Here is a 26048-nt window from a genome sequence, read left to right on the forward strand (position 1 = left end):
TTCTTTTATCTTTATTTGGTTTACAGACTTGGAGATATAATAAAAATAACACTCCAGAGTAATGTTAGGCAGAAGTACAAATTGGTGTACTCTGTAATCAGCAAGGCAAGTAAATAGAAATCTATTGTATGCCACACACTTAAAAAATTTCATTGCACTTTAATATTTCCCTCCAGGAAATTGCTTGTTTTGTATGGACTGGTGGTTATCTAGTATTTTCTCTCTATTATACCTATACCTATTAGGTATATCTGTGTGTTTTGTTTTGTTCTTAATGCCTAATATTTCTTTAGATAATGTAACCACTGTGTTAAAAACAAACAACCCCCCAGACAAACAAAAAACCCAACCAGACAAAAACTGACTCAACACACACAAAAACCAAACCCAAACAAAACAAAACCCCCAAACCAACTAGCTATGTTTCTTTATTGATGCCTACCCAGAAGAAGAAATCAGCATCTGAGGTGGAAACTGATCTGAGGAGGCCAGTTAACTGAACAGACTAGAAAACCTGACAAATCACAGTAAGCATCTCTTTCCCAAACCTGTGTCTTCATTCTGCTGCTTTTACTGAGGATGAGTGGAAGATTCTTCAGGAGTTATTAATCACTATTAGTAAATAGCTGGTGCTTTTCAGCACCATCTTAAGGACTTGGAGCACAAGTGTGATGGGAGCGGCTGAGGGACCCGGGGGGTTCAGCTGGAGAACAGGAGCTGAGGGGAGACCTTCTGATCTCTGAACTGCCTGAAAGGAGCTTGGAGCATGGAGGGGGTTGGTCTCTTCTCCCCAGTAACGAGTGATGGGATGAGAGGAAATGGCCTCAAGTTGCACCAAGGGAGGTTCAGATTGGATACTGGGAGAAATTTCTTCCTGGAAAGGGTTGTCAGGCATTGGAACAGGCTGCCCAGGGCAGTGGTGGAGTCACCATCCCTGGAGGGGTTTAAAAGGCATTTAGATGAGGTTCTTAGGGACATGGTTTAGTGCCAGAGTTAATTACAATTGGACTTGGTGATCTTAAGGGTTTCTTACAGCCAAAATGATTCTATCATTCTGTGACTGTCCCTTGCAGGAGACAAGGTTCCTGCCTACCTACTGGTGGTGGCTGGGTCAGTGTAGGATGCTACAAAGTTTGGGTCTGTAAGTGTTGAGTGGGATAGAGAAAAGGGCATTTGGCTAGAGGGAGTGAAATAGCTTTATATTGCATGATTTTTTGTTTGTTTGTTTCTGTGGACTTGAAAAATACCGTGATACATTTAGAGCTGTGAATCTCCTGTAATGGAATCGCAGGCTGCGATAGATCTGTGCAAACATCTTGAGATGGAGCATCCTCCATGAAGCACAACGAAAGCCAGTGGAATTGTAAGAAGGATTCATGGTTTGAAGTTGTGTTGGGTGCAAAGAAAATGAATTTCTCTTAGGAATGGATAACACTCCTTAGGCTTTTATTTGCACATTGGTAATAAATCTATTTACAAGTTAAGGGTTATCTTTCCTGCTGAGAAGAGTTTGTGTCTAGAGGGCACAGCTGAGTATCTTTTGCATCTTTTTTGGTTTTGCTCATGTTTTGTGTGTGGACTGTGTGATTTTTGAGATGATGGTAGTAACTGGGCACAGGTGCTTGTGAGCTGTTTGCAGGGGTTGTGAAGAACTTTGGGGATGCCCACCTGATCCTCCTCCTGCTGATATGGAAGGGTTCAGGAGAGCCTGTGGCTGCCACGTGTATAGCTCAAAATTAAAGTTATTGTGACATGAGGAAACATTTCTAGTCTTCAGCTTTTCCTGAAGTCTACATTTGGGAAAGAGACCTGTCTGAAGACTTGCAGCCAGAAATGGGTGATACGTACCTCATGTTTTTGTCACTGAAAGCACCCACAAAAGGGCGTTTCCATCCTCTAAAGATCTTGCAGGAGAGGAGATGCAAAATAGCTACTTTTGAATAATTTCACGTATTTATGGTGCCGTTGAGCCACAAAAGAAAATGTTAAACCCTATCTATAAAAAATCGTTGTATTACTATGGTTATACTTGTGCAGTTGAAGTGGTTCTATCCCCTTTGTGTGCACACAGTTGCAGCAGCAGAAAAATGCATTAGACTTCTAGTAAGGAAGGTATGTTGATCTATGGTATCAGGAAGCTAAGTAATTATTTCATACTTTTGTTTTATAATGAAATACTGGGGATAAATGGGAATTATGGTATTATAGAACTTATTTTTCAAAAAGAGTTGACATTTACTAAGTCCTTTTAAAACAACGACAGAAATGAGCAGAAGTTTTATTCTTTGATTTTACAAATACACCAGAAAGTATCATGAATATATATTTTTTGAGGAAAGTAAATGATGAAATCATGTGAAGTGTACCAGTCCCCTTCAATACTGTTTCATTTGTAACTTGTTTATTGTCTGATTAAATAGTACTATACTGAAATTTAGCCTAGCTGTTTAATTAGTCCTGCTAAGCCTTTTTCAGATATTTCCAATATTGTTGTGATAAAGTCTTAGTTTCTAAAATAGTAAAAAAAAATATAAAATTTTTAAAAATTGCTCTTATATCTCAAATAACAGAAAGTGATTATCTGTCATTACAGCCCAGTGTCTTCATGAGAACACCTCATTTTATACTGTACAGTAAAACAACAGGTTATAAAGTAGTAGGCCCTCAGCAGGTCAATCAGTGTAACAGGAAGACTATTTTGCTGTTTTAAATTTTAGTCAAGGTTTTGACTAAGTTTTATGTGTTACTGAATGTCTTCATTGTGAGACATACAATCCAAGCCTCTTTGCTGCTTCGGAAATTCTTGGTCCTTTTTTATTGGGGAAAGGGTAGAAGTTGAGGTTGTTGCAGGCTGGTGTGCATTTCGTAGCAGAAGCGTATGGCTGCGTCCAAACTGCTGGAGCAGCTGATTTCGGAGGCGGCTTTTGGCAAGTGCTCGAAATGTCGCTGCCATTCTCTTTGCTGAAACTGTTTGATGTGTTTGAACTTCCCAGCTGACTGAGGGCAGCCAGTTCACTCGCTCCTTCTAATTCTGGGGGTTGCAGTGTCTCTTTTCCTGTTGAAATCAGTCTCTGGTTGTCGAAACCACACGGCCGGTCCTTGCGGTGGGAGGGATCCCAGGTCACCCCCCGGCGGTGGATTCCCAGGTGGGTTCGCCACGGTGAGTTGTCATGCACGTTGCCACTGCCGGTCATCCCCAGGCTGACCTTTCTGACAGGAACGTGATCCGTAAAGGACTTCGATCTTCTAACTTTTTTATTAATTAAAACAGTGTTGACCATCGATTCTGGGAGAACAGATTTGTGTTCACCTGCAAGAGAAATGCAGATGTGCACATTACTATGGTGGCAAAAATTAAGGATGTAGTTTCCACATCTGGAATATTGTGTCCAGTTCTGGGCCCCTCAGTTCCAGAAGAACAGGGAACTGCTGGAGAGAGTCCAGCACAGAGCAATGATGATTAAGGTAGCAGAGCATCTACTGTGTGAAGAAATGCTGAGGGAGCTGGGGCTCTTGAGCTTGGAGGAGATTGAGGGGTGACCTCATTAATGTTTATAAATATGTAAAGGGTGAGTGTCAGGAGGATGGAGCCAGGCTCTTCTCAGTGACAACCAATGATAGGACAAGAGGCAATGGGTACAAACTGGAACACAGGAGGTTCCGCTTAAATATGAAAAGAAACTTCTTCAGGGTGAGGGTGGCAGAGCCTGGCCCAGGCTGCCCAGGGAGGGTGTGGAGTCTCCTTCTGTGCAGACATTCCAACCCGCCTGGACACCTTCCTGTGTAACCTCATCTGGGTGTTCCTGCTCCATGGGGGGATTGGACTGGATGAGCTTCTGAGGTCCCTTCCAGCCCCTGACATTCTGTGATTCTGTTGCATAAACTCAACTGAAGAGCTTGAACAGATGAGTTTATCTGTACTCTTTCCACCTGTGGCTGGGAGTAGCCCAAGTTCCTTTGATCCCTGGTTATGGAGCAGAAATATTTCATGCTCAGTTTTGCAGTTCTGAGGACATAAATGGTACCTAGGGTTAGTCAGAGGAAAATGGAGATTTATCAAGTCAATATTGATCTAACTAGTACTCTAAGATTCATTAACAACACAGATTAAGAATTGACTTTCAGTAATTATTTGCTTGTAAGCAAAAATTCTTAAGGTGAGCAGGGACTTTCTCTGTGTGTTGGTAGATGCTGAGGTTTGAAAGACAAAAATGTTCTGTCTGATACTGTTTGAAGTTTGTATTCACAACTTAAAAATACCGTGACTGCTTCTAGAAGCAATAAGTTGTGAATTCATTTCCTCTTTTTCTTAATGAAGGATCATTAACACAGGGGCTTGTATTTTAACATTTTACTGCAATTTTACTATTGTAATCAGTATCAACGGTGTAAAGTTAATAGATTATCACACTAGTGTTGCCTGAATGATGGCTCAGAGAAGAAAATGAATTGCTCTAGGAATGGTATAGAATCTCTGTAACAGTAGGAGAAAGTCTGGTCAGTATAGAAGTTACTGTTTGAACTGTATAAGATATTAGGGATAGAAATGTTAATGCTACTTTAATTACATGTAGCAGCCATCAAATTACTGAATGTGACTGGCTTTCTGTGCCTTGAAAATGAAGAGAAACTGAACCGACACACTAAAGATAAAGTGCTGTTGACATTGCAAGTATTAATGAAATATACTCCAGTTAGTATAAATATAGTTTAAAGTAGATGTGCAGAGTGCTGACCTTAATTACGAGTTTAAGTAATAGGAGCTGTGTCAGTTGCAGTATGAGTTGTGAAGGATATTAAGGTGAACAAAGTAGACATAGCAGAATGCCAAAACACTGAAACAGAATATCTGAATAGGCATTTTAAAGGAATTGCAACCCTGACTTTGAAATGAAGCCAGTTTAAGATGCTGCCTTTAAAAAATCAACAGCACAACTTACCCCCCACCTTTATAAACTGTCTTTCATACCATCTTTAGAGGGAAATATTTGAAGATGTCAGCCCCGGCTGATTTACTGGCAGTAAATGAACCTGTACAACGTGGCTTGGGGTAAGGAGGGGTTTTCAGTGCTCCCTTTGGCTCCTGCTGCTGAAGGAACAACCCCAGCACAGAAATATATATATATATATATATACACATATATATATACACACACACACGTATATATATATATGTGTGTATATATATATATATATACGTATATATATGTATATACGTGTGTGTATATATATATATGTATATGTATTTTCTGCTCCCTGGGTAGGCCACGTTGATCTGTTAAGAGTTGCTTTGCAGCACGGCTCTGGAAGCGAGAACTATGTCAGCTCACGTCTTCTGCTCCCCTGCAGCGTTACCAGGAGAAAGAAGACTAACACACATGCAGAGCTTAGAGGTACAGATGTGTTTGTGCATATGTCTATGCAGTGAAGTATGTCAACAGAATTTCCAAGGGTGAAACCATTCCCAGAGATAAGAACACACTGTTCTCTATCATGGAACAGTGAGAATCAAAGTTATGATTGGACTTTATCCAGGTTATAAGCTGAGCTTGAGTGGCTGCAAAAAGTCCACTTGCAAAATAGATGCAGAACAGCACAGTGTAGCACCAGGCTGCAAAAATTAGAGCTTATTCTGCATATGGAAGAGAAAAAGCAAGAGAGGAGCAGTGGAGAGACTCAGGTGATGCAGCTTTGCATGTTCTTGTTGATTTAATTGCACTCTTGGCTGAATTGGAGTTGATGGGTAACATCAGGTTTTATCTTGACCCTAATGACTGGTCATCGGAAGAATTATGGTCTGCCTTGATTTGATCAGAGAGTTCAAAGTAATGCATCTAGCCCAATTTTAACAGTCTGGACTGGTTTTGAGTTCAGGTTTGATTTGATTCCTTGGCTACCGGTGCAGCACACAAAATTGAGCAATGACCTCTGATAGAAATATGAGTCCTGAACCACTGTGTGTTGAATTAACACACATTCAGCACTCTCTACACTTTGAAACAAAGCTTTAATTAAGACAAATCATTGCTCAGTTTTATTTATTTATTTTTAATTGTGCATAATAGCCTTGTTGCAGGACTGTTTACCATTTGGCCTTTTTAATACACTGTCATCATAGATATTTTTGAGCTTCTGGAGTGACAAAAGTTAATCTCATTTCAAGTTAGCATGGGAAATTCTTGGGAGAGATTTCTGCAATCAGAACCCCAGTGTTTATTCTGTTGTGACTGCATGTCCTGAATGCTCCCATTTAATTCCTAAAGTAAATACTGCCTTTCAGCTTCTTAGCCAATAAATAATGAATATGCTGCTGCTTTATGCCCTAGCTGGTGACTTTCAAACCTTGTCATGCCCTTTGTTCTCAGGCAATCGGGAACAGGCAGAAGCGTGAACGTGGTTGTGAGTGTTGGGAAAGGATCAGAAAGTTGGTTTCAGGTCACGTCTCAGTTACTGACCCACCAGTCAAAAACCTGGAGAAGTTGGAGAATCTAAAGTTCTGTTTAAAGGTCCACAATTCTACAACTCTGGCAAATAGGTAGTGACATACAAAGCTAAAAATCTTCAAGGGAGCTTGGAGTTACCATTCCAACTGTGGTGCCTTAAGACTCAAATGCTCAGAATCCCTGTGCTATCATGGAAGGACAAGCTGGTCTGTTGGCAGAAATAATTCAGGGTTTTACTAGTTAGAATAAAGACCTTTGGCAGGGATTTTTAAGAGCACGAGGGACTGAAGGTGCCCTTCTTCCATAAGGTTTGAATCTCATGAGGTTTTTGTGTCTGGTCTCTGAGGTTCGTGTGTTGTCGTGGGGTTGTGGTGGTGCTGTCATTGTCATCCCCTCCCCAGCCATAATCTCACCTTCTAGGTATGGAAACAATTTGCTGCCAGTACAAAATATTGACACATACATGATCTACCTCTTGGTATAGCTGGAATTTCTGGATGGTTTTAAGCTCATAACTTTAGGTGGGTAGGGCAGTAGGCTATCCTGATATCTCATTGTTGATTCCTTCCTGACATGCTCTTGGAAACTGATGCATATAACAGGTTTGAGGTGCTGAGCTATGTATTTTTCCCCAGCTTTCAAACCATAGGAATAGGTAAGATCAACTTTCAGGACATGGAGAACCCAGTGGAACAAAAAAACAACCAAACAAAACAAAAACCAACCAACCAACCACAACAACAAAACCACACACACAAACCCAAACCAACCAAACTTCAGCTGCTTCCAACAGTAACATTAATCCTTTCCACACAGGTTGTTTAAAGATAGAAGTTCAGTGCAGTAGGTTATGTGGTTTTGTGAATGTTTAGGGTTAAGTGTATGTTTATGACACTATTTGTATGTGAACTTCCAGTCCTATGTCTTAGAAACTGTGCAGCCCTACTTTATTATGTCTAACCTTCAAATGGTGTCCTTGCAAAAATCTGATTACATTAATTATATATGAAACTTAATTTGAATTGAATCTGAATACAGATTTTTTTTATCCTTTGTTTAACTGACCTATGTTTTTGCTGTAGCTGATTAGATGGGCTGTTTTGTCTTCAAGTTTTGCCATTTCGTACCTGATAAAATAAGCTTGTATGTATCTTTCTCACAGAGATTTAAATTCTTTTAACATAAGAATCCCTAGACATAGGAATGAAAGAATATTGAAGAAGTGAATCTGTTGTATAGTTCATAATGATGTGTTTTGATGATATAGTCTGACACAGCCAAAATCTAGAGCTGCCGAAAAACCTAGAGGAAAATGTAAGGAATGAAATAACGAAAGTTCTGCGTTTGTTGAGCTGAATACTAATATGAGAGGTGAATGAGGCTTGTTTTTCATATTACAGTTAAATTCAGAACACAACTTCATTAATTGACATGGTATTCTCAATACTTTAACTTGGAAAGTAAATGAAAATATCCATGTAATATTGTAATCAGGGTCTAACTAAAAACTTTTACATACAAAACTTGCAAATATTTTAAATTTGTCTGACATAGCAGGTAGATGAGTGTCACATATTGTTACTTGTTTTTCTATTTATGTGCTTTCCAAGCAATATGCAGTAAATACTTTCAAAACAGGACCTCTAGTTCAAAACTGGTATTGTAGTTATCCACTATGACTCCTAGTATAAGTTATTTTATAAGAAAAACCCAATCTGTGCTAGTCACTTGATATTTGCTATTGCTTCCCGTAGTCTTGTACGACACAATTCTTTACACAGATAAAGAAGGGAAATGTTACACAGTACATTGCACAAATACACTGATGATAGACATGAAGTACGTGGCTCCTGTAAGCGTTGCCTTTTATGTTTAGAATTGTACTTTACTGACATAAAACCTGTAAAACCTTATCTCAGATATGATCATGTTTCAAATTCATGTTTCACTGCTGTGAAACTAATTGATATAAACATAAGACAGTTTGTCAGCGAGACAAATAAAACCCCAAAATGACCGAAAAAGAATTCACTCTCCGCCTCTCCCGAAGCTGAGCATGAAAAGAACAAAGGTAGGAGTTATTCAAGATTTAAAGCAATAGCCTTTACATCTACATTTGCGTTGTTTCCTATGACATACCTGTTTTAAAGACAATAATGTGTGGCTGCAGTTTTTGCTTCTGTTTGATGTGGTCATACTGCTCCTCGAGCAAGCTCACATCCATCTTGGTTGGCTGCTTATCACGCTCTGAAGCCTGTTGCTCTGGGCTATGAGTCACTGAAAAAATACCAGTCACGTATTTGTAAGCCTTCGCCATCTGTTCCAACAAGGAAGAAAAAGTCATGCAGAAGCAGGATATTTCCTTCATTGTGTCGGCAAAACAAAAGGCAAATCAAGTATAAAGCACCTGAAATCTTCCGAAATGAAGAAGTAACTTCCTTGTAAGCGCGGTGGCTTCTTTCAGAAGTTGCGTGGTCCGCGCTGAAGTTGTGGATGTCAGGTTGTTTTCGGGAGCTGGGGAGTTCATGATCATAACTGGATAGTTGGATTTCATGTTGACTTAAGGTTGTGAGTGTGTGAGGCTTTGCCAAAAAAAACAGTGAAATATAAAACCTCATTGAACACAGGTGCACAAAGGGCTGGGTAATACTGGTTTATGTAGTAATGTTAAAGGGATGCTGTCATGGTGACCTCCCCAAGATAGTAAAAGACACCAGGGAAAACTTTCTTCAGGTTTCTTTCCACATATTTCCTGTCTTTTCCCCTCCATTCTCCCTTTCCTTAACTTCCTTCCAGCTCCATTCTTGTTGTTGCTTCTTGGGGCAGCGACGTGGAAGGAGAGGATTCAAAGCCTTAATTTTTTGCTTATTGCTCCCTTTAAAGAATGTGTTACAAGTATTCAGGCTTGGGTGCAGTGTCAAAACAGTATTTGCCAATGGCACTTGGCACTGGGAGGCTGGAGGTAGGAATGCCATGCTCTGAGTCATTCCGTTTTTCTGCCTTTCTAGAAAATAAACTATAGAAGTATTTGTTTCATTCCTGAGAGCTGAACAAACTCTTCTAATGCACAGTAAGCCACATTTTGAACCTTGCCATGCATGTGATGGTATTATCTACCAGCGAGGCAAAAACTTTAAAAATTCATGGCTTTTGATTATATCAAATACAGTAGGAGACTATGAACTGCAAGTTTCTCTCCCATCTGATGGCTGTTGCAAGGGCCCAAGAGAGTAGTATGTGAAAAATAATGCAGTTCAACACTAGTTTTAATATAATTGTGCATCTGCTAGGTTCCTTGCAGTGAAAAACATTGCATAAAAAACAGCGTGAAAGGGCAGCGTGTGGAAAGAATGCCGGTGTGCTGTGTTTTTCCAGTTACCAGCAGAAATTATGCGGTGACGTGCATCATAAATGATTTACTGAATCAGGCTCAGATCCTGCAGATCTTGGGAATCCCTTTGGAAGCTGTGCATATGCAGGTGACAAGATTTAGCTGTGCAGCGCATGGAGTTCTAATTGACTTATTAATAATTGCTTTTACTTTCCCAATATGCTTGTGTTTTGCAGATTGTGTTGCCAGCCTCAGCTACAGTCGCCTTCAGCAATACTTCCTCAGACACCATAGATACTCTTCAAGTTTGCTTCTCCTTTTACCTTGGAAAAAGCACATGTCGTGTTAGAGTTGTTCTGATGTATCCTGGCTCTGGTAGATCTATTTTCCTGTTTGTCACTACTAAAGGCAGAATATTGAGTGCTCTGTAGACAGGAGCACCTGAGTTGCTTTCTGTGCTCAGTGTTCTGAGTTGTTGCCACATGGAGTCCTCCTTTGGACCTTCAGGCAGCTGGTTTATACATTGGGGCAGGAGATTTAATTAACCTCATTACAGTTTGAGCTGGCATTCAATACAAACGTTATTAATGGTCGTAAAAGTTACCCGACCTTTTTAAAATTCCAGTCACACTGTTTGACTCGCTGACCTCCTGTGAAAGTACCTTGTGCAACCTGTGTGGTGCAGAAGGGATTGCCAGGGTCGCATCCTTGAGCGCAAAATGTAGGCTCTGTCTTAAAAGTTGTATGCTTAATTTCTCATTAGAAGAACCATTTAAAATATGAGTTTGTATTTGATCAGAAATCATTATTAATTATTTGTATCATAGCATTCCCTTGGGATCATGGGAGAGCCATCACATTTAGTTACATAAATGTGCTATATGAGCAGCCTCTTCCCAAGCAAAACCAGAAACCACAAAAAGAAAGCAGATTCCCGGTGAAATAAAGTGCCCGAGCCCAGGTGGTAGAGCAGTGTGGTGGAAATGGGAACAGCTTTTGTTTTGCTGAACCAATCCCATTCTCATTGCAGTGTGTTTCCTTTTCAGAGAAAGCTTGTGAACGGGCATCTTGATTCAGTCTCAAGAGGTGTGTATATATATATGTTTGTGTGTATACATGTACTTGTGTGTATATACTTTGCTATCAAGGCGTGTGTGTCTACATATACACATACATTCATATACACGTGTGTTTTGTGAATAATCTTCAACCAGGATATGATTCATAAAATGAGCTGCAGGTCCAGTCTACATGATGTCACTAAGTACATGGGGTTAATTGTGGTTTTGATGTGCAGTGGGCTGATGTAACAAATCCTTGTTATGCCACTGACACAAACTTGAAAATCAATTACCTATGGGTTCTCTTCTTATACCCTAGTGGGACAACTTCCTTTGTACCCCTGGCCTGCTTAGGTATTACTAATAGAAAAGAAAATAATTTTTTCATATTGTCATACATACACAAAAAATTATTTCTTCAGTCATCTTTAAATTGAATTACTTGGATCTGCAGACCATTGTACATTTTTAAACTACGCAGCAGGTGGCACTATTGGAGTGGTATGATGATGTTTGCTTCAGTCTTAAATGTTAGAGTCCCCCATTTGGCTTGTAGGTTGCTGAGGAATATGAGCAGTCAAACCATTTCCTATCACTGATACACATATTTCCTAACAGTACTATAGGTTCTGAAAATTTATTGCCATGGTTAGATTTGTGTAAAAACTTGTCTAATTGAACAAACTCCTGTCAAAAACATCGTCTACAAGTGATTTTTGTTTGATTAGCCACTGAAGTGCCATACATCCCTTAAGTCTGTTTTTCCATCACACAATGGAAGCGATTCTTCATTTCCTTGAGGCAAAAAAAAGTTGAGAATGCTTCATAATCCAAAAGCAATGGCTGTTAGAACTTGAAGTAGATGTTTACTGCCCTTGACCTTGGTTGGAAAAACTCGTTTAAAAAGATGCAACTAATTTTTATCTCATTAATTTGTGAGTAGTAAATTAGTTTTTTATGAAAAAAAAAAAAAAACGTTTGGAGGACCTTATAGGAATAATTGTTGATTTAAAGATAATTAAAAGTGCTTATAGTGGTTAACTGACTGAATGCACTTCCTGTAACACTGGATTTTACTGCACACCTGGGACCAGAGGTATATACGATTATTCATGTTCATAATTATAGACGTGTCCAACTCTGTTAATGCAGATTACAAAAATAAAATACAAATATTTGTAGATTTAACAGGCACTGAGAAGTAAAATCAAAGTTACTGTGATAATCCTCTTTCTCTAGCTTTCTATAGTTGTGTTTCTTTTAGTTTAAATGCAGACCTGAAGTGTTAGAAAGTGACTGTTCTATTGTTAGAAAATATAATTATAAAAAGAGAGGTAGAAAGAGGGTGGCTGCCAATATTTGAGTTCCAGACAGTATTAGTAGAATCAATAGTGATTGTTTACTGTTTAATGAGATTTTTTTAATAAGAGCACTTGTATTTCTGTTATTTGAAAGCACAACCTTAAAGCATGCCACGGTTAGGGATTGGTGTAAATAGTTAAAGCACGAGGCTTTCTGATACTGCGTGATTATTTTTGGAGCTCTCTCTCTCTGTCCATGCTAATGGGGTAAAGGCACCTACGATGCAAGTTTTCAGTACAATCTCAAGATGTTTCTTTTGATGTGACCTTTCACAAGCTTTCAGCTTTCCTTCAAGTCCCCCTGAAGGTTTTATGAGCTTGGGTCATGTGTAGTCCACCTTCCCTTTTCCTTGATAGTATTAACGCTTTATTTCCCCCTTTTGTCCCTTGGGGTCTTTATGTAACTAATTAAGTCATGTGAGAGCATACAGGTATATATCAATAGTCTGTGTATCAAAAATTAATCAAGAATGTTATTTTATTAGCTGGCCAGAGAAGGTTGCCTGGTTAGTACAGGCTGTAAAATGGCTTTCCAGTTTTCTATTCCTTAAATCCCTGAGGTTCACCTTTAATACTCACGTACCTGGCTTTGCACGTGTTGAGAACTTGGTGATATCCAGTTCCCTTTGCAGAACCGCATTCTGTGTTTTATTTTGGGGACGGTAAGTCCCGTCACACTGAAATCACTGGATTCATCTAAGTCAAATTGAATTGTGTTGGTCCTGAGGAGTTAAAGGAGGCAGACATTCTGTATGTGGTTTTTGTGCCTGGCACATGCAGCATTTAAAAACCTCTGTTCTGTCTTGACTCTGGTGCTGAGCATTGACCTTCCTTTGGGGTGTTACTTGCTGTGGAAAGTGAACTAAAATGCTGGAATTTGCTCTGTTAGAGGGCTGCTCAGCCTGTTGCTTGCCTGTGTTATTACTCCCTCTGTGTAAACACTCAGCATCCAAAGCTTTGGGTCAGGAGTTGTTCCTTTTGTGGTTCTGCTGTCCTTGCCCACTGAGAACTTCTGAGATTCCCTTGCAGAAGTGACACTGTGCAGAGGCAAGTCTAAGAAGAAACTGAAGTTGTTCACCAGTTAGAGATGTGAAATGAACCCTGCCATCTTCCCTTATCATTTTCCTTGCTTCCTTCTTAGTTCTCGGGTTTCGTAACTTAGCGTGACACACGAGGTGGTTGGTTTCCTCCATTTTGACCTCATGAAATTGTCCATAAGAAAAAAGTGTGAGGGAACTGGCCTTGAATAGTTTTCTTGAGGATTTTGGAAATTCATTGATGCTTCCTTGATCCTACAGATGCCATAATTCCAGTTATTGATAAGGAGAGTCCACATTTCTGGTACTGCTATCTTGGTATCTTTCCTATAACAGCTACTTCTCCAACTGTTTCATAGCCATAGAGTTATGATGGCTACAGCTCTGGATTTGTTTTCCCAACAGTCATAATATGCATATAGGAACTCTGTGAGAATTTCAAGCAGGGTCTAAACCAAATTGGATAAGCTATATAAATTTTCCACCTTGATTTTCCCACCTGTAAGCTACGTGATTTTGATTCATTCTTGAGTGCAAAATGATTTTTGATCCTTGCAGGATGGTGCTGAAAAGCACAAGGCTTGGCCCTTATTAGTTTCCACTTCAGGCATTGTTTGAGTAGGAATGAGTTTCTTTGATTGTTTTTAATCAATAAAATGTACTTATCTGTAAGTGGAGTTTGATAAGAATCAAGTACAGCATGAAAGAACTGGTTAATCTGTTGTTAATGAAAAGTTTTATCTAGATGACAACATCTTGCTTCTGAGATATTTGCCTTTGAGCATTAGGACACAAACCACTTCAGTATTCATCTTCAAGGAAATCTGCTGGACGTGTAAGTTAACTTCAATAAGCCTTGCAAATGACTATAGTTAAGATAGTCCTCCAAAAAGGATGGTTAAGTACTATTAGTATTGTGAGAATGAATATGGACTTGAAATCTGTGCAGGGGAGGAACGTATCCTAAAAATAATTTGCTATTCAGAAACATCCTTCACTTCGCTTCCATGTGGAGATCTCATGAGGAATTTGTACTGCACTTCAGAATCACTAGTAGCCTAATTGAGTCAATGAAATTACATCTGTAAAACTAGAGTATGTAAAAGCAGATACAATTCCACAGTGCCCGAGTCAGTACCCACTGAAGTCAACACATGTTCTGCTGAATTCAATAGAAGTGAAATTGGAGAATTTTATGTACATGATTAAATAAAAGCTGCAAATTGACCAGTACCTGTGGAACTGACAGTATAATTGAGATTGTGTAGTTGAGCCATCATTTAAATTCTTTTATTGTACCCATTGTTTGTGTATATGCTTTTATATGGAATCCTGTGACAATTCTTCATGAGGTCTCTGTAAAGGGCCTTAATTGGTTAACGCAGCACCACACCGGGGATTTTGGATATGAACATGTCAATAATTAAATCAACCAATAAGTATGTGGAGTAATTGCTATGCTCTTGTGGAACTCACACACAGGGTTTTGCTGGATCTTGATACCTCCTTTCATCCATGATCAGTACAATCAGTAAAATTGCAGTGGATAACGGCCACCTCGATCCATTGCTTTTAAACATCAAGTACTTGTTCTTACAGAGCGAATAATGAGACCCCTCAGCATTTGGAGGTTTGGACAAACACAACAGTTACCGCAAAATCACATGCAGCCGCAACTTCAACAGGTAAGTGCATATTTAGGGCAAGGAAAATATTTTGGTGTTGTAATGCCATCTCAATTAAAAGAACAACAGCTTTATCTCTTAATTTATGGTACTGTGGTACTTGGTTAAACATTGCTGGAGATTTAGTGATAAGAGTACCTGCAATGCTAAGTAGAAATGACCTTTAGAGCAGTGCCATTGTTCAGATATCTTTTCAGTAGGTAGGTCTAGTGCTCAAGCTGAGATTTTTTTTTTTTTAAGATTGTGTTAATGTTGTGTTACTTGGAGCTTAACATTGTAAACATCTCCCATCTAATTAGCAGCGCTGCACGTGACTGTCAGGTTACTTGGCAAATAGGTTGGCTTTGCTCTGACCCAGCTTAGTATGTTTAATGTTTCTGCGGCTAATTAAAGACCCGCAAGATTTCTTATTGGGAAAAGGGTAATTGTGCCAGTGGGCCTAACAGTGCAAGGTCTGACATGGGCTGCCGCGGCTTTATTTCATGTGTATAACTGATGTCTGTGTGCGCAGTGACTTTTACCTGGACTGTTGTTTCTGCTGTGCCCACCTGTGCTGCTGTATGAATGTGAAATACCTGTTTGGGGCTTAGAAATATTTGGCTGCTCTGCTACTTCAAGTAACTAGTTAGATGCCCAAGATCTGCTGCTGGAAGCAAAAAGATTGGGAGATACGTAGTTGCCCATGGACTTCTGTTGTTTCCTCTGAAAGAAGGTGTATTTTCATATCCCATTAATTATGTAGCCAGTGTAAATCAGGATAGCTGGACTGCTGTCAATATACTCATCCTAAATTATATCAAAGTTCTGGTCTATTTGTTCTCTAGCTTATTGGCAGGTCTAAGATGATGTGATGATAATGAAGCACAGTAGTTAGGCTGTCACTGGTTTTGAAGGAGTTCACCTGTGTAAAGCCGAAGAATGCAGTTAAATCTAAATTTATATCATGGTGCAACTTAGAGGCAGATTTTGGTACTCAAAGTGAAAATAAAAAGTGAAAAACCTCAGTATGTAGGAATATGGAATACAATAAAATAAGGTATGATTTGCAATGAATTGAAACGAATTTGCAGTTGAAGTTAACTTGACAGTGGAGCAAGAAATAAAGCACATTAATTGTCATACTAGTTATAACTTATCAAAACAGCCACGGGCCTAGGAGAGCATGGAAGTATTGCTTCTCCATCAGGCCAGAAACTAGTTAATAGGAAAAGGGGAACAAACTTGCTTTTCCTTTTACCCTGCTCCATGTGTCCTGAGTGATTAATCTGTGCTCTGCCTCAAGCTGTTAATCTGCAGTGGTGACATTTCAATTATAAACGGCATTTTGTCCATCCCCTCTGGAAATTCTGGATTTGTCAGTGCTAAAGCATCACTAGCACATGACTGCGGCTTCACTGATCACGGCACAGCTAAACCTTGTTTGCTTTCAAGAAGCAGTTTTGGAGGTTATGGTAATATCTGCCAACATAAACTTTAATGCAAAAAGAACATCAGCAATGCACATTTTCCATACAAAACTCAATTTGAGAGAACGCTGTCTTGATGGAAGGATGGGCAACAGAGTGACTGGGTAAGGCAATGATACTCCAAACTTCCCTGTTTTCTCTAGAAAAACATTAAGAGTGAAAGTAGCAACATTAATATTCCTGTAGTGGATTCTTTACCCTATTGTCTTGCGCCCCTTCTTTCTAATTTAAAGAGATCTGATAACACCAGGGTGGTCATTCCAGCCCCAATTTTGCTGTGCTATTTAAAGCAAAGTATTTCTTGCTATTCAGGATTAGTCTTCCAATCTGATTACTAAAGAATATAATTGATTCTTGCATCCTGATAAGATTGCTTTATTTATTTATAAACTGTTGTTTCCTTTCTGCTAGCCAATGCCTCCTTTGGAAAAAGAAAATTAAACCCCACTAATGTCTCTTTTTCCGAAGCCGTTTATCATTCTTATTGCTTTCTTCAGAACTGATTTCAGTTTCTTTTTGCGAGTAGTTATATGTTGAAAATTGCAACATTTCAGGTCTCAGCCTCTTGTTTACAGGGAATGTGCAGCAAGCGAAGGGGCAGAACAAGCCTCTGCTCCCTGGCTCACCAGCCACATTCCCTGTTAATGGAAAAACAGCCTCTGCCTGTTGTTTGGATCTTGGTTGACTGGTAGGAGCTACACTGAGGAAACAGCTTTTGGTATCTTTATTTCCTTTCACAGCCGTTTCTTGGGTTGAGAACTTTGTCCATCCTGCATGAGCTCCTCAGGCATGGGGAAACTCCACCAGTACCTGGTGGCCACCTGATTTAAAGAAAACAAACTACAAACTTGGTGACAATTCTACATACCTTTATTTTTGAATGATCTTGCTTCACTGGGATGTTTCTGATTGCAAACTAATCAGATAAATTTGCAGGATTAGACTTTAAAATGCAGGCCAGCATCACTGCGCCTTTGAAGGCATTCTCACATTGTAAATAATTTTCAGATAACTTTAAATTAAACCTTGTCTTCTTTAAAGTTTTTTGTGATCACATTTCTAATGTAGCTGCTCTCAATACAGAATATTCAAAGGTGGTATGATAAGAGTAAGATTGGTTTAAAAGTCAGTATATTAGAATGTTTGCATTGTAGGTTGAGAGTTTTTAGGGTTAATGTTTTAAAGGTTTTTCTTTGCTTCAATAACTCGAATTCTTAAAAGTGTTAACCTACAGGAGTTAAGGCTTTGAAAAATCACTGGGAATACTTAAAATGTATTTAAAATATTCAGTATATGCCAAAATCTAGTACCATTTTATAGTCTAAAGGGTGTTTCAAATTAAGTATTTGTACTGTTAAAACAGCTTAAGATCCTGGGTATGAAAAACCTATTTGACTTCATTAAGGCTGTGCCTTGATTGCAGAGAGAAAGCGTATTTTAGATGAGCCTTTGTTTGCCTGAGCAATTCCACTTTGCTCGTCACATGCTATGGCAGGTAACTCAAAACCCTGAAACATCCCCAAACCTTCTCAAACAAACAAAAAACCCCCAACAACGGCAAACCACAAACCAAAACTACAGCCAGCGTAATGGTCCTGCTTTTTTTTTTTTTTTAATTATGATTTTTTTTAATAGAATTCCGTGGAATTGTTTGTGCAAAGCCAGGGAGCACTAGTGCCATTTAAATTTGAGAAGAAATTTCTTCACAGTGGGGGTGCCAGAGCCTGGACCAGGCTGCCCAGGGAGGTTGTGGAGTCCCCTATTCTGGAGACATTCAAACCCGCCTGGACACCTTCCTGTGTGATCTGCTCTGGTGAACCTGCTTTAGCAGGTGGGTTGGACTGGATGATCTCCAGAGGTCCCTTCCAACCCCAACCACTCTGTGATTAGGTGAATACCACAACAGGACTGATGCACATTAATAGTATATTACAATTTTGTGAATTTCTTTGGACTGTGGTTTGAAGTTGCTCTTTTTGTTTTCTTCACTGGTGGTCACTGTACAGCTGCTGCACAGAACAGGGAACTGTTTGAGAGAGTCCAGCGCAGGGCAACAAAGATGCTGAAGAGAGTGGAGCATCTCCTGTGTGAGGAAAGGCTGAGGGAGCTGGGGCTCTGGAGCTGGAGGAGACTGAGGGGTGACCTCATTAATGTTTATAGATATGTAAAGGGTGAGTGTCAGGAGGATGGAGCCAGGCTTTTCTCAGTGACAACCAGTGATAGGACAAGGGGTAATGGGCTCAAACTGGGACACAGGAGGTTCCACTTAAATATGAGAAGAAACTTCTCAGTGAGGGTGGCAGAGCCTGGCCCAGGCTGCCCAGGGAGGTTGTGGAGTCTCCTTCTGTGCAGACATTCCAACCCGCCTGGACACCTTCCTGTGTAACCTCATCTGGGTGTTCCTGCTCTGGGGGGATTGGACTGTGTGAGCTTTTCAGGTCCCTTACAGTCCCTAATAGTCTGTGATTCTGTGTTTCCTCACCATCCCTTAGCACACAACTGATGTTCACCGTCAGATCTCCTCCCGGAGCCTCTCCCTGCCCACAAGCCCCTCCGGGATGGCGGCTCGGTCTCTTCTGCACCGAACACTCATTAACTCCGCCGCTCTCGCTCTCTGCCCGGGGAGGCCGGGCCTGCAAACCACCGCCACCCCTTCCGCGGGGCGAAGGGCCGGCCGGGCCCCGCCGCGCCATGGCCGCTCCCCGCTACCTGGGCTGGGATTTCAGCACGCAGCAGGTACCGCGGCCGCCTCCCCCCGCCCCTCCGCTCCCCTCCCTCAGCCGACGGCGGCTGCGCTCGGCCTGGCGCCTTCCCGGGGCTGGGACTACCCGTGCCAGGGCTCCGCAGCGCGGAGGGTGCGGGCGGGTACACCCCGCCGGGCCTCGGGAGCTGCGAGGGGACAAGGGCCGGGCCGCCCTGGTGCCCGCGGAGCTGCCGCCGCGCTGCCCGCGGAACGGGAGCCGAACGGGCCTTCCTGCTCCGTACAGCGGCTGCCGCGCCTCTTCTCCGCCCAGCGGCGGGTTAGTTTGCGGGGTTTCCTCAGGCACAGCTGGGCGCTGAGGGCTCACACCCCTGCAGCCTGCTAAGCAGCTCCTGGTGCTTCATGTGTTGTAAGGGCCGCCCGTGTCCTGGTGCACCCAGCACAGCACGGCCGGCAGGGCAGGGAGGGGATTGTCCCGCTCTGCTCTGCACCTGGAGCATTCACTGCGTGCAGGGCTGGGGACACCGGGTAAAAAAAGAGATAAAGCTACTGGAGAGTATCCAGAAGAAGGTACGAAGTTGGTGAAGGGTTTGGAGGGGAAAGCTGTATGAGGAGCAGCTAAAGTCACTTGGTTTGTTCAGCCTGGAGAAGAGGAGACTGAGGGGAGAGCTCATGGCGGCTCCAGCTCCTCACAAGGGGAGCAGGAGGGGCAGGACTGAGCTCTTCTCTTTAGTGACCAACAACAGAACCCGAGGGAAGGGCAGGAAGATGTGCCAGGGGGGGTTTAGGTTGGACATCAGGAAAAGGTTCTTCCCCCAGAGGGTGCTGGACACTGGAACAGGCTCCCCAGGGAGGTGTCACGGCCCCAAGCCTGACAGCGTTCAAGAAGAGACTGGACAGCACCCTCAGACACACGGTGTGAACTGTGGGGTGTCCTGTGCAGGGACAGCAGTTGGACTCCATGATCCTTTCCAGCTCAGGACATTCGATGATTCTAAGGCTTCTGTGGGCCACAGTGCCTGGCTGTTCACATGCCTCCTTCCCTTTGCCTGCAAAAGCACATCCTTCATTCCTTTGTTCATCTCTTGTGTGGAGCTGTGGGCTGCATGTGCCCATATGTCCTGCTTCCCCATCCTTCCAGGGGTGCATTATATTGTGGAAAGGGCTGCTGTGGCATGGATACAGCTCCGTCTGCACCATCAGGCAGGCTGGGAGCTGGGATTTGCACCTGAATCCAGCTTGTTTAATGTCCTCGTGTGAACCAAGGGTTGTGAAACTGGGCGCTCAGGTTGAAATCTTGATTTGTTGGCACAGCTGGGTATTATTACACTGCAAACAGAAACTTTGCCCAAGTTGTGTGTAGGCCTGAATATGTTTAGAATAGGTGTATGAGAATAAATCGCTTCAGTATGGTTGTGCTGGAGCAGGAAAAGACACATCCAGGTTAGGTTGATGAAGTGTTTTTTTTAAGGGGGCTTGCTGCAAGCAGAGAGCCTATTAAGCTGCAGTGGGTCAGAGCCATTTTTAAGCGAGTGCAGGGCATCAGATCAGTAATAAGTTGTTCCAGTGCATAAATAATGGCCGTGCGTTAGTCTGGCTAAAACGGAGTTGGCCTTGTTTTTTGAATACAACTCTTTGAGATGACTTGGTCTTTGCAGTTTTTTTTGTCTGTTCCTTTAGCAGCAGTTTGCTGTTGAAATGTGTGCAAAATGTGCACAACCTTCTCAAGCTTCTTCTACGCTTTTAATGTTTTTCTTCTGTACTAAGTCGACTTGAGTGAAGATAGAGGAGTAAAGTTTGTGATACTCTTCTAGTATGGCCTTACAATAAAGCTCAGCTTTATCGAGTTACCTGTTTGCGGTGTTGCTTTCTGTATGTTGCAGAAGCTCAGAATACACTTGTGTAATGCGCTCTGAGCTTTGCCAGACTGGTGGTTTGATTTACCATTTGGGGAACAGGGAAGATTCTCAAGGTATCCTAAGGGCCTGCTAGGTTCCTTGGTAAGATAGAGGGGGGAAAAAAAAAGTAGAGGTTTAAACCTCCCCCCCCAGCATATGGCATCTTTAAGGTAGTGTATTCTTTGGAGAAACTGGAAAAATTGGTTACCATGATGCAATCTACAAACCTGGTAAATTGCTGTTCTTTAGCATATGCCTGCATCTGGATCTTGTGTGATTAAGAAGAGAAAAAAAAAAAAAAAATGAGGGGAGAAATGCAAACAAACAAATAGACATGTTGCTGAATGGGTGGCATGCTTGAAATTAACGTAATAACTTGTTTAAAGTAAAATTTTGCCTATACTTTCAGCAAGTTGTATGGATTGGGGTGATCTTCCTTCCCATTTTGTCTATGAGAATTAAATCATTCTAAGTGAGTTATCAGCATTATTTAATTATTGTTAGTTTTATTAACATCCTGTTTTGTATCTTCTAGCTGAAAGTCATTGCTATCGATGAACAGCTGAGAGTCATTTATGAGGATAATGTTCATTTTGATAAAGACCTTCCGGAATTTAAGTAAGACTTTTTGTGTTTTACTTGGATAATATCATTTGAAACTTTGGTGATTGGGGCAGGGTGGCTGTTGCCGTTTTTGGTCTCATTGATATGTGTGGAGACAGGGAAAAGTTCATGCCATGTTCATGTTTTGTACTTGGCAAGGGTAGTTGGTGCTCTTGCCTTCCTTGGTATGTATATATGGCAAGAACTCCCAAGAGGAAATAATAAAACAAAAAATCTATCCCAAAATATTATGTATAAATGAGCTTTTATTTTTCCTTTCGGACTTTAGACTTGTGGACATAACTGTTTCCTTTGGGGCCACAGAAGTGGGTGCCACCTTTGTGTCAGGGTGGGCTGCTGTGAGAACAGCAAGCAAATTGCATAAGGGGAATTTATATAAAAGGCATTTGGAGACAAATTCAGTGGTTCCAAATATCACAATAGGATGTAGGATGATGGTATTTGTTCACTTCAGTTAATCAACTAGAATTTAAAAATGTCATCCCCTGTAGTCACAAGTTTCAGTGAAGTACACTCATTTACTTAATGATTTAACAGCAAAAATTGAATTTCATTTTCTAGATTCAAGCCACTAATGGTGACAGTTAAGAAGTTTAGAAATAACTATGTATTACATGGAACCAATGATCATTGGAGTCTATTAGAGCCTGTCCTTCAGAATTAGAGCCTGTCCTTGCACATTATTTACGTTGCAATTGGGTCAAACATCTCTTAACGTTACTTCCTAGGAGCTGGCTTCTGCTTTTTCAGCTTTCAAAAACTGATGGTATCCTTGCTCTTAATGTAAAAGCATTGCAAACTCACTTTGGTTACTAATAAACTTGAAGAACTTTGCTTGATGGGGAAAAAAATGATTAATTTACCAAGAGAAAATACCCTTTTTTGTAGGACTCAAGGTGGAGTCTATATTCACAGTGACAGACTGACAGTCACTTCTCCTGTGCTCATGTGGGTTAAGGTATGAACAAACTTTATATATTAAAGTTCAAGTTCTTCCTTGCTGTTATTGAAATGGAAATGTGTTCCAAGCAATAGTGAAACTCATCACTGAAATCAACAAAGTCCTTTTGTTTGTGTTCTGTTTCCTTTAAGTGTTACTTTGTGTCTTTGGTATGCAAATATTTATGTTATCAACACTTCCAGAGGTTTTTCATTTGTTTCTTCACTCTTTACTATCATAGCATTGTATGTGTAGTTAATCCCTTCCCGACTTTCCCTCATTTGAAAAAGGCTGTTCTTTTTTTCCTCATGTTCTTGTTTCAGATGTCAAACGAGCAGCTGTCACTTTGCCTGGCTTAAATCTGTTTTTTTGTAGCATCCACGTTACTTGTGCTATAAGCTTTGCTAACCAATTGATGTCTCAGGTGCTAAGTGGTTAAAGAGCATTTTATTCAGTGCTTTCCAGTCACTTTGGTGTTTGTTTTGACATACAACATTCTTTTCTGTTCTTTTAAATAGAAGGCCTTCCTTGCTGCTGTGCAGGTTCTGCAACACTTGCTTTCACATGGTACTATGTAAATTTGTCTTACAAGTGTGATTTGAATAGTTAAGATATTTGAAAATTCAGAGAACCCCCAGCTGGTGATCCACAGCAGCTGACGGAAGTTGGGTAAATTTGGTTGAACACCAACAGAAGTAATTATTAAATTAATATATAATAATATTAAATTATATAATGCTTCTTGGGAAATTTTGAAGTCCGTGTGTCAAGATAGTCTGGGAAATGCTCATGTGAATGAGACTATGTAAAGATGAAAGATTAAGTTTTGGTTTCAAACTTCAGTAAAATGTGGCATGAACAAAATTAACCTGATTGCTTAAAGAGCTAAAATTCACTTGAATTAACCTTATATTAAAAAGACCAAGAGTTTTCAGCTGGCACTGGGGTCAGTGGTATTGAGGATACCTAAAATCTTAGATCTCAAGATTTCATACATTTCCAAAAGTAAGAACAGAAAGATATAATCCTGCTTTGTTCCTGGCACTCTTGAAAGTGGCTTTTTAATGAATTGTGATTCTTTAACCCTTTACTTAGGTTTCAAATAATGAATCTTTGTGATTCAGCTTATTTAAAGACTCTTTTTCCATTTGATTCAACTTTTCTTTTATGGCCTCTTACTTAGTAAATTAATTTATGCAGCTTCTTGAGAAGTCCATAGTCATTAGCTAATTTTTCATTATCTGCCAATGAACTCTTATCAGTGATGACATGAATTTACTGTTTAATTCCAGAGATTGTGTGTATGCATAATTTGATAGCTCGTTAAAGTCATTCTTGATTCTGTTTGTTCTCCTAGGCTCTGGATATGATTTTGCAAAAGATGAAGTCTTCGGGCTTTAACTTCTCTCAAGTCAGAGCTTTGTCTGGTGCTGGCCAGGTTAGTTTGTTAGTTAGTTCTTCAATAGAGTATAAGGTATAGTGATAAATTTCATTTAAATAATTGTATTGGAGAAAACCATAATGATAGCAAGTAAGATCAAAGCTTCTATATACTTGTCCATTAGAAGATGCATTGCTCAGAGGAACTTAAAACCTGAAGCACCCAGAGCAGTTGCTAGAACGTAGTGGGAGTGGAGGGTGAGGTTTACAGTGCAGTTGTTTAGACCAGTATAGTGCGTAACTAGTTGGTTCCCGTTGTTTGAATTCTCTGGTCATACAGATTCTGAAATGACTGTGGTCATTTGGAATTTCAGCATATCCAGGTGCTTGTGGAAATGGAGTAGAAAAAGCAGGGAGGAGCACGGTTTGCTAAAGGCAAAGTAACATCCTGTTGAGCACAGTTTTTGTTGCCTGGAGTAGACATCTGCCTAAGAACAACAAAAAACAAATTATGATAGTCTTTGATGCTGAAATGGCAAAGGTGCTGCCATGATTTAGCCTGTAGTGCACAACAGTGCCTTTTTACTGAGATTTATACAACCCATGCTAACGTTTAATCAGTTAGTCAGTCTCCTTGTACTCTAGTAATGATGTTCAGGGTGAGGACAGCACGAAAGCGATAGCTAATTCCAACACATCAGGTTTAGGTTCCCAGAATGGTTCACAGACTGGTTGGAGTTGGAAGGGACCTCTGGAGATCATCCAGTCCAACCCACCTGCTAAAGCAGGTTCACCAGAGCAGATCACACAGGAAGGTGTCCAGGTGGGTTTGAATGTCTCCAGAGAAGGAGACTCCACAGCCTCTCTGGGCAGCCTGGTCCAGGCTCTGGCACCTCAAAGCAAAGAAGTTTTTCCTTATTTTTCTTGATATATCTGGGACTAATTAATCAAAACGTTTGCTGTGATCTCTATGTTTCATTGACTTCAGTTGAAAGTCTGTGCAAAATGTCTGAAAAATCACAGCCAGTGTCAAGGCTCTGTTATGAATTCTTCGGTGGAACACAAGTTAGGGACTGCCAAGTAACCCCAGCTTGCTCAAGTGAAAGAAGTACATTTTCAGACTGCATGTATTCCCTTTATTTTACCTGTCCTCCAACAAGATGGGTGTATCAACTTGGTGCGATACTCAGATTCTTTTAGGTAGAACAGATTTCATTTGTTGCCCCCTTCCAACCCATATTGTCTCTCCCCTTTTTCTGTTTGAAGACCCATGTCTTTATGCTGCAGATCACTACGGAGGTGCATTAGTGTGCCAGAATTAGTCCCAAAGAAGGGATAAACTTCTTCTCGATTGTCTGCAGAAAGGGCAGAGAGATGTAAAATACAGTCTGGATGACACTGTGGTCAAGAACTCTGTGCCCAGGGGATTCTGTGTGCACTTGGTGTCATCAGAACTATGTGTGGGTCACTGGATGGTGTTTTGCAGTTTGCCCAGGGGCTCGTGCGGGTGCAGAACTGGAGGTGCCTGGCTTGAGGAAGCCACCTGAGAGATGGAGCTTAAATAACTTTGTCAGGATTACAGTTTGTTAGTGATGACTGGAGCAGGCATGGAGCTGAAGAATCTGGGGGCTGTACTGAAATAGCACAGAATAGTCTTGGCTGTGAAGACCTGGCTACAGCTCAGAGAGCCCTCAAAGACGTATCTGATGCCATTAGCAGTAGAATAATAGTTCCCACTAGAAGATGCAGTAGTTCAGCATCATCGTCTCTTGACTCCTACATTTTCCGGTTTAGTATATGCTTTGCTTAATCTTTAAAGAGCCTTTTAATAGGGCACTTGATTTGAAAAGGTGCATTTTTTTTGGTCCTAGTTTGGAGAGAGTTCTGTGTCTAACCTTAGAGTTAGAAATTCAGATCAGGATGTGAACTTCATGGCTTGGGAGGGGATCTCCAACTTTCTGTGCTTTCTACAGCAACATGGGAGTGTGTACTGGAAAAAAGGAAGCATCCAAATTTTGAAGAATGCATCATCCGAACTGCCTTTACATCAGTCACTAAAGGTAACGTGCATAAAAGAGCTCTGAAGGGAGAGCAACACTGTCCTTTTTCTGATCCTTACGC

General features: G+C 40.8%; 2 protein-coding genes across 2 annotated transcripts in view; one reads left to right on the top strand and one right to left on the bottom strand.

The window, feature by feature from the left end:
* Nucleotides 1–2756: 2756 nt before the first annotated feature.
* Nucleotides 2757–8811, bottom strand: LOC309436441 (uncharacterized protein C9orf152; the record flags this gene model as incomplete). Its single annotated transcript, XM_082045606.1, has 2 exons — nucleotides 2757–3310; nucleotides 8583–8811. 2 exons carry the CDS (start codon nucleotides 8809–8811, stop codon nucleotides 2757–2759), a joined length of 783 nt encoding a protein of 260 aa, XP_081901732.1.
* A 10231-nt stretch (nucleotides 8812–19042) lies between these two features.
* Nucleotides 19043–26048, top strand: part of XYLB (xylulokinase) — an 85935-nt gene continuing 78929 nt past the window's right edge. The window contains exons 1-5 of the mRNA XM_082046303.1: nucleotides 19043–19120; nucleotides 21519–21601; nucleotides 22496–22565; nucleotides 23905–23985; nucleotides 25901–25987. Coding sequence (XP_081902429.1) covers nucleotides 19076–19120; nucleotides 21519–21601; nucleotides 22496–22565; nucleotides 23905–23985; nucleotides 25901–25987 — 366 coding nt within the window. The 5' untranslated portion in view covers nucleotides 19043–19075. The remainder of the gene's footprint in view (nucleotides 19121–21518; nucleotides 21602–22495; nucleotides 22566–23904; nucleotides 23986–25900; nucleotides 25988–26048) is intronic.

Source organism: Streptopelia decaocto (genome assembly GCF_964273445.1).
Source record: "Streptopelia decaocto genome assembly, chromosome: 2".
In the NCBI taxonomy this organism is placed as follows: domain Eukaryota; kingdom Metazoa; phylum Chordata; class Aves; order Columbiformes; family Columbidae; genus Streptopelia; species Streptopelia decaocto.